Raw genomic sequence first — 14,882 nt, forward strand, 5'->3', positions numbered from 1 at the left:
AAAATACTCAATTATCCCAAAAGGAGGCAGAAAAGGAAGAACAGTAGAAGAAAAATCAGAGGGGACCAATAGAAAAATGACAGACTAAATCCAACCATATCAATAATTAGATCATATATAAATAAAACACTACAACTAAAGGCAGCAATGGTCAGACTGCATGAAATAAAAACACGCATTTACATGTTGTCTATAAAAGATGGACTTGAAAAAAAAGAAGGGAAGGATATTGTATTAGTTCGCTAGGGCTGCCATAACAAAATGCCACAGACTGGGTGGCTTAAACAACAGAAATTTATCTTCACAGAGCTCTGGAGGCCAGAAGTCCAAGCTCAAGATGCCAGCAGGTTTCATTCCTTCCGAGGCCTCTCACCTTGGCTTAGAGGCACCACCTTCTCGCTGCGTCCTCACCTGGTCTTTCCTCCATACTCAGGCATCCCTGGTGTCTCTCAGTGTGAACAAATTTACTCTTCTTTTTAGAACCCAAGCCAGACTGGATTAGTACTTTCCTTATTGGCCCCATTTAACTTAATTGCCTTTTTAAAGGCCCTCTCCCCAAACACATTCACACATTCTGAGTTACTTGGGGCTAGGACTTCAACACATGAATTTGGGGGGACATAATCCAGTCTATAACAAATATATACAGTGAAAACAGTAAGCATAAGAAGTATGGGCTTACTATATAAATAGCAAACAAGATAGGCTTCAAGTTAAGGAATACTGCCATAGGTAAAGAGGAACGTTTTTTAATGACAAAAGGGCCAATTCATAAGGAAGACATAAAAATCACAAATGTTTATGTCTCTAAAAACAGAGTAACAAAACACATAAAGCAAAACTGACAAAACTGAAGGGAGGAACAGACAAGTACTAATCGGAGTTGAAATGTGAACCCTCCTCTCTCAGTAACTGAGTAAGCAAACAGGCAAAAAATCAGAAAGGATTAGTGGTATCTAAGCAACACTATTAAGGAACTTCATATAACTTACATTTATAGGGCATCAAACCCGACAACTACAGAAGATAGAATTTCTGAACAGATGGAAAGTCCATCAACATAGATCACATACAGGCCAACAAACAAGTCTCAATTAACTCAAAAGTTCAAAATCTTTCAGAGCAAAACAAATGACTGAATAAATAAATAAATAGGGAGAAGCGTACAATCTCTCAGGCAGAGGAATTCCGAGTAATGTATGTGGATACTGTGTCCCTAAGAAGGGAGAATAAACCCCACTGTGCACAGAGACTTCCTTCCCAAAGGTACAGTCAGAAAAGGGGGACAGAAGAGCCTCTCTGCCGTGGAGAAACCTCACGAACACCGCCTCAGCCAGGTGATCAAGGGCAGTATCAAAATCAACACCAACAATCAAATGAAATAAGTCATGTTGACAGTGTGTTCTCCTGATATGATGTGATAAAAAATGGTACTTTGCTTCTGTGGTCTTCTCCCAGAAAACCATAACCCCACTCTCATCATGAGAAGAACACCAAATTCCAACAGATACACATCCTATAAAACATGATACTAGCCCTCCTCAAAACTGCCAAGGTCACCAAAACACAAGGAAAGTCTGAGAACCTGTCACAGCCAAGAGGAGCCTAAGGAGACGGAACCCCATGTAACACCATGTGGGACGGGGTTGGGAATCCTGGAACAGAAGGAGGACATCAGGTAAAAACCAAGGAAATTTGAATGAACTGTGGAACTTAGTTAATAATACTGATTCATTAGTTAACAAGGGTACCATACTAATGTAAGATATCAATAATAGAGAAAACTGAGCACAGGGCATATGGAAGTCCTGCTACCATATTCTCAATGTTTCTGTAAACCTAAAACTATTCTAAAAAATAAAGTCTATTTTAAAATGTACATGGAGATAAAAAGGTCCTGTAACAGCAAAAGAAAATCAAGATAAGGAATTCAGAAACAGACCCACACTTATGTGATCAATTGATTTTTGACAAAGGAACCAAAGCAAGTCAAGGGAAAAGGAAAGTCTCTTCAACAAATGCTGTTGGAACAACCGAACATCCATGTGACAAACCATGCACCTCAATCCCTCATCTCACACCATACACAAAAACTAATTCCAGAGGGATAAATTGGGAGATTGGGATTGACATATACACACCACTATATATAAAATAGATAACTAATAATGACCTACTGTATAGCACAGGGAACTCTACTCAATACTCTGTAATGACCTATGTGGGAAAAAGAATCCAAAAAAGAGTGGATACATGTATATGTATAACTGAATCACTTTGCTGTACACCTGCAACTAACACAACATTGTAAATCAACTATACTCCAATAAAAATGTTTAAAAAATAAAAATAATAAAAATTTGTATCATGAAAAAAATAGACAGTAAAAACAAAAACAAAACAACTTAATTCCAGATAGATTAAGACCTAAACAAAAAAGGTAAAATTATAAAACTTCTAGAAGAAAACAGAGTATCTCTATAGTTAGGGGGTGGGCAAAGATTTCTCAGAACACAGAAAGCAATAACCACAAAACAAACACAATGGTAAATCAGTCTTATGAAAATGAACAACTTCTCATAAAAAACACTATTAAGAAAATAAAGTTATATTTTATAACAAATATATAGGCTAGAATATTATAAATATATAAAAGCCTATGTGTGTATACATACACACAGACCTGGAGTAAAGGTCTGACAACTTTCTTGTATATTAAGCACACACCCACACCTACTCTACGACCAGCCCAAGAGAAATGAAAACACATATCCAGAAAAAGCCTTGTAAAAAAGAAGAATTTGTAGCAGCTTTTTCAAAATACTCCCAAACTGGAAATGGTCCACATGTCACCAATAGAACAGATAAACTGTGGTATATTCATTCACACAATGGAATTCAATGCAATAATAACAAGGAAGACCTAGATTAGCAGTGAGCACATCCGACACCCAGACCTTGGTTTCTAAATACCGTTTCCGCTGAAAGCAAATGGCTCCAGGGCTCTTTGGAGAAAAAGCTGATTCCCAGGACTGAGGCTGGGAAAGAATAAGATGATTCTGGAGCATCTTGTTTGTCAGAAAAGAAAGAAGTGCTTAAAGAATGATGGGAATATCCCAACAGAACACAAGAAGCAGCTGCGAAGTGTTCCCACAGGACAAATTTGGGACAATCTGAGCATCAAATAATGATAGTACTGGAATTTAAGTCATTGAATAAGAATCCCTGAGTTCATAGTGATATAAATAAATAAGTAGGGGAGAAGGGAAAGTTCTTCCTTACTGTATAATACCAACTAATACATAAACAAAAATAGAGATAGAAAATAATCAATGGAGGCTATAAGTGTGGGTGACAGTTTAATGAGGAACCAGATAAACAGTCATTTTACGGCAGATGGACTTGGTGATACCACTCATGCACCTCCTGACAAGACTCACCAAGGACACATCCTTCCTCGGGTGCTTCTGACAAAGAAGCATAACCTGAACCTAATAACTAGCCTGTAGCCTGTGATTTTTCTTTTAACAACTGGGTCAAGAAAGACAGAAAGGCTAAGGAACAGTTCCAGATCAAAGAAGAATGAAGAGGCATGACAATGAAATGCAGCACGTGGTCCTGGACTGGATGCTGGGTGGAGGGGGTGAGGAAAAATTAGCCAGAAGGCACACCGATGGAATAACTGACAAAATTTACATATGGTCTGTTGCCCAGATAATAAATTCTATCAATATCAACCTTCCTGATTTTGATATTTATTCTGTGGCTGTATATAAGAACATCTTTGATCTTAAGATTAACACACATTGAAATTTTGCAGGGGAAGAAGGGCATGATGTCTCCAACTTACTCTCAAATGTTTCTGGGGGAAAAGACACACACGAGCGTGAACGACAAAGCAAATGGGGCAAAATGTAAGCAAGTGGTGAATCCGGGTAAAGAGATTAACACAAGGAGTTTCTTGGATCACTCTTGCCATTTTTCTGTAGGTCTGACATATCAAAACCAAAAGGTTACCAAAACACACATACATAATTATAATTATTCTCCATTTAACATGAGGAAACAGCAGCTCAGGGATATTAAGAGACTTGCTTGGCCACAATACTAGAAGAACTTGAATGCAGGTTTTCTGACCACAAACCTTCCCTGTGTCACTGCCCAGTCCCACCAGACATTAAACCATCAACAGACGACCCCTTGGCACAGGCCACACAGCCATGCTTCCCTCCCCCATCCCCTCTGCTCTCTGCCGCCGTCTCCTGTTGCCTGCCCAGCGCCCCACAAGCTCGGGTCCCACACGCAGAGCTCGACCCCTCCTCGGGCCCCTGCGCCCCCCATTCCATCTGGGTTGCTCTCCTCCCACAGATGAGCAGAGTCGCCTTGGGTCTTCCAAGCCCACCCAAGGAAGCCCTTCTGCACGTCCCCCAAAGAAAGCAGCACGCCTCCCTCCGCGCCCAATTCATTTCCTTCCATTGCATTGACCACAATGACAGGTCATGTATTTATCCTCCCTGACGGAGTACCGGCTCCACAAGGACAGGGACTTGGTCTATTTTTTGTTCACTGCTATATATTTGCAGTTCTTGTAATAGTCTAATAGTTCTTATAATAGCCTGGCATGTGTGTGCCATGCTCGAAATATATTTACCAAGTGACTAAATAAATGAATAGAGGCATGTGATTCCAATGAAATGTGCAACAGAATTTTTCTGGAAATTGACCAGTTGGTTCTAACATGTGTATAGAATAGAGGTACTCACCCTACAAGGTACTCAGCTGCAAAGCGACAGTAACTGAGGGTGCCAGTGTGGTGGGAACCCAGAGCTTGCACTAAACCAGAACAGAGCCCCCACACTCCGGCAAATGTGGGGGAGTGGGGGTCTGACCGAGAACCACCAGCCACCTGGGAAAAGAAACACTCCTAATAACGACGCTGGGGTAACTGTTTCACCATACGGAAAAATAAAAACTTGAATTCTGACCTTATACCATACAAAAATAAATTCCAGATAATTTAAAGATTTAACATTTTAAAAAATCCTGTAACACTGTAAGGAAAAGGAGATTAGGATATGACCTCATGGTAGAGAAGGCTTCTTAAAGACACCCTCAACTCCCCCCAGACCATAAAGGACAAGGTATATCCGTTTGACTTCAAAATAAAAAACACGTGAAAAAAATGTATGGTAACATATGCAAAAGACCAGTGAACTGGAGGATATTTGCAAGGCCTCCTGTAACTCACTAAGAAAACGCCCCACAGCCCAACAGAAAACCAGACCAAGAATGTACGGTGGTGACTCGCCAGGGGGGGGAGCCTCATTGTCAACACGCACGTGAAAACACTGCCCAGACTCCAGCAGTCACAGAAAAGCTCCTTATAACGGTGGCATATATTTCACTCATCAGATCCACAAAAGTTCACCAGACAAAATTTCCAAAGATGTGGAAACCAGGAACTTTCGAATACTTCTACTGAGACTGAAAAATAGTACAGCCCGCTTTAGAGAACCACTGGCTCTTGTCAAACTGGAGATGCACGTTTTTTATGACACAGCACAAGGCTATTCCATGTAAGCATTGTTTCTATAAGTAAAGAGTGAATATACTGAAACGTCCACTGATATGAGAATAAAGAAATAAAAGGTACTACATTTATTTTGTACAATACAGTGGTTACAAGTAACCAGATCTATCTATACATACCAATATAGAGCCCCAAGATATATGTAATAAGTGAAAATACAGAATACAGACAGCTTGATATTTTGTACATTTTAAAAACACCAGAACAATACCGTTGTTCCCTTATGACACTAGGTGGCCACGTGAAGGGTGGATGGGTGTACAGACTCGCGGTGCTGGCTGCCTCTGTAGAGAGCAGGAGGAAACAGGACAGCGACAGCTGCTTAAAGGAACTTGGCTTACATCGCAATGTGTTATTTCTTTTTAAGAAAAAGGGGGGGGGGGCGGTATTACTTCTGGATGGCGGGGATGTGGACGTTTATGATCTGTCCTTTTTGGTTACTTTCCAGCTTTTCGTCTGCAGTGAACCTCCTCTGCGCTCGACCATGTGCTCTGCTCCAGTACTGGCACGAACACTGGCAGCGCTGGACACACTAAGGATGGCATGATCCTGAACTTGAAATATGACTACACGTGATTTTAGCCTTAACTGACAGCCTCAGTCCTACCCTCTTGTGAGCTGAGACTCACAGCATTCATCAACGTGATAATTTAAAAGCAAATTGCACGGAAAACACGTTCTCCATTTACATGAGGGCCTCAGAGTGACCCATCTTTTGTACAGAATTAAGATAACCAAACTCCCTTTTCTCCAGTGCCATCTGGTGGAAAAGAGAGGAAACCTCATCTGTACCTTCCACAAAAAAACCACGGTTCTTTTCAGTGAAGCCCCACTTTTATTCTGGGGCTACTGTGAAGCAGCCGTTTACTTTCTTTAGCGCCATCTTCAAACTAAATTCTTCAGCCTACAGGTTAGATAAGAAAGATCTGCTTTCTTCTCTTCCTCCGCTCAGATTCCTGCTTTAAAAATTCTGTAATCAGATGATGCTTCTTCCTCACGAGACTATTCTGCAACCACAATCCACATTCATCTGCATCTCAAACCCTCCAGAGTAAACAATTCCAACAGTTGATTTCTGTATTAAACATTTAGTGTCGTTTGCTTTTACATAAACTATGATGGCAAGCATTTCTCCTTTAAAGGACTTTTTGAATATAACATATTTTCACACAAATATGGAGTGGAAATTACAAATAGTTCCCTCTTCCAAGAACTGGATGAGACAGTAAAAAAGAAAACATACAGTATCTTACCAAGAGCCAATAAAATAGGCTAGATTTTTCAGACATTAAAGAAAAATACCAAAAACACCAGGATATTAAAAAAGCAAAAAACCCCATAGTAACAGGATTATTGATCCCCCAATTTGCAATACTGAGTTCCTTCATCCATTTACAATCCAGAGATGTCACTGAGCAGGGCGGTAAAATTACCCTGGAAAATTCCAACTGTACTCACAAAAAAGAAGTCAATTCTCGATGGTTTTCCATTAGTGTTTCATGTGGCTCTGATTCCATTCGAGCTTTATAACCTGCTATAACGGACAGCTTTTTAACTGTTTCCAAGTCTGCATTAGCAGAGAGTGGAAATAAAGCTAAAGGCACTCCCTCAGAGGCTCACATTTGTTAAATTTCGATGCAGATTTAAATTTAGTGAGTTTTGGTCACCCCGGTCAGGTGGCCCTGTAGGTTCACACACACACACTGGGTGGTTGGTTTCACTTCTCCTGTCTCAAAGTTTATGATAAAGACACTCATCCCTGTATTGGGACTGACTGATGTGAGTTCGGACCTGCTCAGGGTCACTGGGAAGGAACATTTAAGGTCGGTCAGGAAATAATCCAACAGGCTTCTCATGTAGGCACCGTGACTCACAACTAAGACACTGGCCACTAACCCTGGAGTGCCGCTGTCCGAATTAAACTTGGAGGCACAGTTTTTCCCTAAAGGAAATATCTCTGCCAAAGAACTTTCCAGACAGTCGCTCGGGGCTTCTTGGGAAAACTGTTCATTCTGACCTGCTTCTTTCAGGATCAGCTGACAAAGAAATTCAAAGAAGTCTTTTCCACGCATTTTCACCTACAAGGAAAGAAAAAAAAAAGGTGAAATAAAGTGACATTAATGACTGTATTAAGACATAAACAGAACTGAGTTTTTCTACACGTCAGCGTCAGTGACTACAGAAGCAGATGAAACGCTGTGTTTCTATTCATTCAATCAGTGCTTCCACAGACACTGGTAAGTAAGCGCCCACCTTATTTCTGGACCCATGAAAGCATTTTGGGGACAAAGGTGAGTAAAGATACAATGACTAATTCCTGACTTCAAAGCACTCGGAGTCTAGCTGGGGGAATCTACAAGCAAACAGAAGCCCATAAAACAGCGGGAAACTAGGAATACCTAGGAAAACTGCATCGGGCACTTCCGTTCAATTAGAACAACAAGGATAAAAAGCCTTCCCTCACTAAACTAATAAAAAGTCTTCACAAGAAAATTATGAAAATTAAAAATGGGGGGGGGGGGAATCACCAATAACACAACTCAAAAGCAGAACACTCCAGAGAAATGCAAGCAGGGCCATGATGTCACTGAGAGCGGCAGGCGCAGGAGAGGCCTGATGGTCTTGCCACGCAAGTTGCTGGGTTTTGCCCACCATCCCGCTGGCCAGCACCATGCCTGCCTCACCGACTCCACTGCCACTGCGAAGGCTACTGCTCCCTTTTCAAGGAGTTTTCTTAACAGACCCATCTAATAACCCATTTCCTCAAATCCATGATCGGCAATGACTTAATAAACGAGAAAGACAGGACAGCTTAAAAGGGGAAAAAATGGTATGATGCAGAGTTGTTTTGTGAACCAAACAACTTCCAAACTGCTTAGCTACAATTCAGAAACATCTTCGAGTCAAGATTGCAGCTACTTTGACACTGGCACGCTCATGGACGCGGCGACTTTCCCCAGGGCTACGTACCTGGTCCAAGGTCTCTCCTCCGGGCGGTGTGAACACAGGGCACTCCTGCCCAGCTGCTTTGGCCATGGCCCTTAGCTCACTCAGCGGCCAGCCTTCTGCAACCCCGTATTTCTGCAACGATCCAACAGACAAAAAGGCCTCAAAGGAATTTGCAATACAACAACTAAGTACATGTTTACGGCAAATTCAGAACAATCATTCCGGGGATAAGCTTAGGTTTCCTTGGCTTACTTTATCCTGTCTCCTCGGAGACAATGCAAACCCAGATCCATGTGACTTCAAAGCTCATTAGCTTTTCAGATTCATAAAAATTGAGTCTTAGCAAAGGACACGCACGTCACAAAGGAAATGCAAACGGCCAATAAACATAGGAAATCTACCTCACCAGGAATCCAGAGTGTGAAAACTAAAATGACACCTTTCGTAAGTTATTAAATCACAAGACCACAGAGATCACTAATAGCCAGTGTTGATGTGGGAAAAACTCTCTCCTAGATCATTCATGGGAGTATAAATTGGCACAGATTTTCTGGAAGGAAATGTAGCAATACATACAAAAGTCCTTTTAAAAAGTACACACTCAGCAATTCCATTTCTAGGAAACGTATGAGATGTGTGTGAAGGATCAACTACAAAGATGTTTATATTTTAACATTATTTACATCAGTGGAAAATCTAGTCACAACCTAGATGTCCTAAACTAGGTCAGTAGTAGCTTGGTTAAACACATGATGCAATAGCAATATCTTAAGAATACAGAGACATTAATTATGTGATCATATTGATGTGCATTTATGGGCACTGAAAAACACAGTATGTGAGACAAGCCAGTTAAAAAACAATGCATAGAGTAGGATTTCATTTCGAAAAACATATACACAAACAGATAGACAGACAGACAGATAAAAACAGACAAGAAGGAAAAAGTCAGGAGCACACATACCAAAATACTCAGTGTTTGTGTGTGGTAGAAATTTTAATTGTATTTTTTTCCAAAGTGTTCTTAGTTTTAACTCCCTACAATGACAATGGATTACTTGTATAAGAAAATATTGAAAGAGACAAATGGTCACTTATGGTTTGCACTGATGATGCCAAAAGATTCTAACACCACCATCAGATAAGAAATCCAATAGTGAAATATTACTTTTTTATAAGAATACATGCACACTTTACCAGCTGCTCTTCCAATCTTCAAGCCCAATTTCTTACACTCTTAATTATATCTGGAGCAACCTAACTATTACAAAGAGGGCCATTAAAAGCCATCAGTTGCTTTGTTTTCACAGGAATGGAAACATTCATTTGCTGAATACTCCAAACGCTTTGCTGGGGCAGTTAGGAGGAGAGGACAGGCGGCTGCACAGCTCCCACCCTTGCTGAGACCGCGGGGTGGTGGGGATTCCAAGCAACTGCAAGTGGAAAAGTGCCGAGACGGAGAGAGACTGACAGATACGCCAGGGATGTCTAATCTGGACTCGGGAAACCACCGAGGGCCAAAGCCTCTGGCGAGTGGAAGCTGGCCAGGCCTGGGAGCAAGCATTCCAGGCAGAGTGGAGGACAGATGCGGAGGTTCAGTGAGCACAGAGCACGGGGTGTTCGGGAGACTCCGGGAAGAGGCTGAGAGGCGTGTGACCAGTGGTCCGGATCACGGACTCCAGGCCCAGAGGCCTCAGTGTGAATCTGAACTCTGCCACGAACGAGCTCTGGGACTCCGGGCCTGGACTTGACCTCCATGTGCCTCAGTTTCTGCTTCTGTAAAACGGGGGTTAAGAAATGAGGTTTTTACATCTTCCCGGCACCGGGGTTCTTGTGAAGATGAACAAACCCGCGGCTCTTGGAACAGCAGTGGGATGCGGTGAGCACGGCGCCAATGACCACTCATGTGACCACTAAACCCAGGCACTGAGCACCCGGCAAGAGGCAGGAGGCAACAGATCAGACCCCGCAGCTCCCAAGAGCCGGGTCAGAGTTACGACAACTCCTGAGGGTAGAAGAGAAGCAGTGAACCCGCTTATACAGGGGTGCGGCAACCAAATTTCGCAAAGATTGCTCTGGCTGCAGCGCGCAGATCAGACTGGAAAAGCGGGGAGCAAGTCAGAAAGCAGGAGAATCACTGTCTCAGTGACCCAGGCGACAGAGGGGGCCGAGCGGCAGGAGGAGGGCAGCGGGGGGCGCGCGGAGGAATGAAGCGTCGGGAACTACTCAGAGGCGGAGCGGACAGAGCGGACAAGACGAGGACAGGACGTGCAGTGCGAGAGACAGGGAAGGGCCGGCAGGAGGGTTTCAGCCACCGTGTGGAGCAGGGCCGCGTGGAGAGGGGAGCGCATTCCACTGGCCGGATGCGGCCGCGGGGCAGCTGAGCCACAGGCAGCTCGGTGTGTGTGAGCAGCTCAGGGAAGGGCCATGGACCGAAATCACTGGAGAGGATGAAGTTACTCAGGAGAGAGCACAGATGGAGAAGGGATGGCCCAGCCGATGACAACGCTTTCTCCTTCACGTGATGACGGGCCCCGTGCAGCGTTCCACTGAACTCAGGACATTTTCTTCTTTTAATCTATTCAGCTTTAGTTTTGGGGATAGGTGTATTTTTCGTTTTGTTTTGGCCGCGCTTTATTTTATTTTTTTTGGCCACAAAGCACGGCTTGCGGGATCTTAGTTCCCTGACCAGGGATTGCACCCGCGCCCTCAGTGGTGAAAGTGTGGAGTCCTAACCACTGGACCGCCAGGGAGCTCCCAGGACATTTTTCTTTAATAACGTTCGCGCACTGGTTCCTGGGCACAGAGTGAGCCTTTCCAGGGAGCGTTCATGCTGCAGCTCTAGTCTACATGCTGAACTATTACAGTGGACACACGCAGGTTATGAAAAGCAGTTCTGTGAAGATGCCCTGGCCACGCTGTTACGTTTCTCTCCAGGGGCAGAGGAAACCACAGGGCTGGCAGGACAGCAAGCAGCTTACAGGTCAGTGTTATATAGAGTGCACCAAAAACACTGCTCGAGGAGGAGACTTGGGGCCAAATCTCAGATCCGAAATTGCCGTCTTTTAGCTAAATCACAGTTTCAGGAAGATTCATTTCTGGTAAAGTATATAAAGTTGGCATAAAGAAGTCTATTCATGCTTATAATTATGGGGTAGGATTAGGAGACTGAGAAGAGAGCTTTTCACCTTTAACTTTAAACTCTTCTGTACTAAGTTCTCACAAGTATGCCTTGCTTTTATAATTTAAGATACCTCTTTCCTATGATTTTAATGATCAAATAAGACACTATTTATGAGAGTAAGTAATAGTAACTGCCACACAGTAGATTCTTCATGTAATAGCTGATATCACATCCCTAGCAGGTAGGCATTTAAGTTCTAGCCATGGGATAAACTGAGTTGGTTTATTGATAATTTATGGTAAAAGAACAATATGTAAGTTACTTACCCTTTCTCGAAGTCTTGAATCATACTTTACTGTCATATCTTTGCAAAATTTGCTCTTCTCCAAAATTCCATGCACAGTCTGCAAATCAAAAGACAACTGTCTCTTTTCTCATAAAAATAATTATTCTTGGGGAATTCCCTGGCGGTCCAGTGGTTAGGACTCTACACTTCCACTGCAGGGGGCCCGGGTTTGATCTCTGGTCGGGGAACTGAGATCCCACAAGCTGCAAACGCAGCCAAAAAAAATATCATTCTGGGAATGTTCAGGATGGTAGCATAGGAAGACACTGAACTCACCTCCTCCCAAGGACAAGGAAAACCCCATAAGGCTAACAGCACATTTTCCAGTAGAAACCTTACAGGCCAGAAGGGAGTGGCATAACATATTCAAAGTGCTGAGAATTCCAACTAAGAATCTTTTCTCTACCCAGCAAGGTTATTCAGAATTGAAGAAGAGATCAAGAGTTTCCCAGAAACAAAGCTAAAGGAGTTCATCACCACTAAACCAACCCTAGAAAGAAAGAAATATTAAGGGGGGAAATGCCCTGGTGGCGCAGTGGTTAAGAATCCACCTGCCAGTGCAGGGGACATGGGTTCGAGCCCTGGTCCAGGAAGATCCCACATGCCCCGGAGCAACTGAGCTTGTGCACCACAACTACTGAGCCTGCGCTCTAGAGCCTGCGAGCCACAACTACTGAGTCCACACGCCTAGAGCCCGTGCTCTGCAACAAGAGAAGCCACCGCAATGAGACGCCCGTGCACCACAACGAAGAGTAGCCCCTGCTCACCTCAACTAGAGAAAGCCCACGCACAGCAACGAAGACCCAATGCAGCCAAAAATAAATAAATAATTAAATTTATTTTTTTTAAAAAAGAAATATTAAGAGGACTTCTTTAAGCTGAAAAGAAATGGCACTAATTAATAATAAGAAAACATATGAAAACAAAAAACTCACTGGAAAAGGTAAATATATAATAAAGGTACTACATCAATCACTTATAAAACAAAGATGAAGGCTGAAAGACAAAAGCAGTAAAATTACAATAATTAGTTAAGGGATGCATAAAATAGAAAGATGTAAAATGTGTCATAAAAAGTATAAAACATGGCAGGGAGGAGTGAAAAGCTAGTTTGGGAATGTGTTCAAATTTAAGTTGCTACCAACTTAAAACAGGCTACTACTTATATAGAATGTCATATGTGAACCTCATAGTAACCACAAAGAAAATATTTACACTAAATACAGAAAAGAAAATGAAAAACCAATCTAAACATAACGCTAAAGAAAACCACCAAACCACAAGGGAAGAGAGAAAGAGAAGAAAGGAGCAGAGAGGAACTACAGAAATAGCCAGAAAACAATTAACAAAATGGCAATAAGTACATACCTCTCAATAATTACTTTAAAGGTAACTCAACTAAATATGCCAATCAAAGATACAGAGTGGCTGAATAGATTAAAAAAAAAAAAAAAGCCATTTATGGGCTGCCTACAAGTGACTCAGTTGAGAACAAAGGACACACATAGACTATAAAAAGATGGGAAAAGATATTCCATGCAAACAGGAATGAAAAGAAAGCTGGAGTGGCTACACTCATATCAGACAAAGTAGACTTTAAAACAAAGATTGTAATAAAAGACAAAGAGAGCATTACATGATAAAGGGGTCAATCTAACAAGAAGATATAATTTTATAAATGTATATGCACCCAACAGAGGAGCACCAAGATATTTAAAGCAAATATTAACGGACTTAAAGAGAGAAACTGAGAGCAATACAATAATAGTAGGGGACTTTAGCACCCCACTTACACAAATAGGTAGGTCATCCAGATGGAAAATCAGTAAGTAACATCAGTCTTAAATAATGGATTTAATAGATATAAACAGAACACTCCATCCAAAAGCAGCAAACTATCATTCTTAAATGCACATGGAACATTCTCCAGGATAGATCACGTATTAGGTCACAAAACAAGTCTCGATAAATTCAAGAATACTGAAATCATAACAAGCACCTTCTCTGACCACAACTGTATGAAACTAGAAATCAAGCACAAGGAAAAAAAAAAAAACCAGGAAAAACCACAAAAATGTGGAGGTGAAACAACATGCTACTGAACAACCAATGGATCATCGAAGAAATCAAAGGAGAAATCAAAAAATACCTAGAGACAAATGAAAACAGAAATACGACATACCAAAATCTATGGGATGCAGCAAAAAGCAGTTCTGAGAGAAGTTCATAGCAATACAGGTCTACCTTATGAAATAAGAAAAACCCCAAATGATCTAACTTTACACCTAAAGGAACTAGGAAAAAAAAAGAACAAAGCCCCAAATTAATAGACAAAAGGAAATAATAAAGATCAGAGTGGAAATAAATAAAATAGAGACTAAAAATAATAGGAAAAATATCAACGAAAATAAGGGCTGGTTCTTTGAAAAGAGAAACAAAATCGACAAACCTATAGCTACACTAACCAAGAAAAAAGAGAGAGGACCCAAATAAATAAAATCAGAGATGAAAGAGGAGCGGTTCCAACTGATAACACAGAAATATAAAGGATTGTAAGAGACTACTACAAACAATTATATGCCAACAGATTGAACAACCTAGAAGAAATGGATAAATTCCTAGAAATTTCAATGATTTTAAGACTTAATCATTAAGAAATAAAATATATGAATAGACTGATTACTAGTAAGGAGACTGAATCAGTAATCTAAAATCTTCCAACAAACAAAAGCCCAGGACCAGATGGCTTCACTAACCACCTGGAACGCTACAAAACATTCAAAGATTTAATACCTAACCTTCTTGAAATCTTCCCAAAAACTGAAGAGGAGGGAAATCTTCCAAACACATTTTACAAACCCAGAATTACCCCT

The 14,882-nt window shown here is 41.5% G+C and overlaps 1 protein-coding gene across 1 annotated transcript in view; it reads right to left on the minus strand.

Annotated features, from left to right (window-relative positions):
* Nucleotides 1-5,629: 5,629 nt before the first annotated feature.
* Nucleotides 5,630-14,882, minus strand: part of TIGAR (TP53 induced glycolysis regulatory phosphatase) — a 28,288-nt gene continuing 19,035 nt past the window's right edge. Inside the window, exons 4-6 of the mRNA XM_061205184.1 lie at nt 11,990-12,067; nt 8,561-8,671; nt 5,630-7,668 (exon numbers count right to left, since the gene is read on the minus strand). Coding sequence (XP_061061167.1) covers nt 7,240-7,668; nt 8,561-8,671; nt 11,990-12,067 — 618 coding nt within the window. The 3' untranslated portion in view covers nt 5,630-7,239. The remainder of the gene's footprint in view (nt 7,669-8,560; nt 8,672-11,989; nt 12,068-14,882) is intronic.

Source organism: Eubalaena glacialis, chromosome 11, assembly GCF_028564815.1.
Source record: "Eubalaena glacialis isolate mEubGla1 chromosome 11, mEubGla1.1.hap2.+ XY, whole genome shotgun sequence".
Classification (NCBI taxonomy): domain Eukaryota; kingdom Metazoa; phylum Chordata; class Mammalia; order Artiodactyla; family Balaenidae; genus Eubalaena; species Eubalaena glacialis.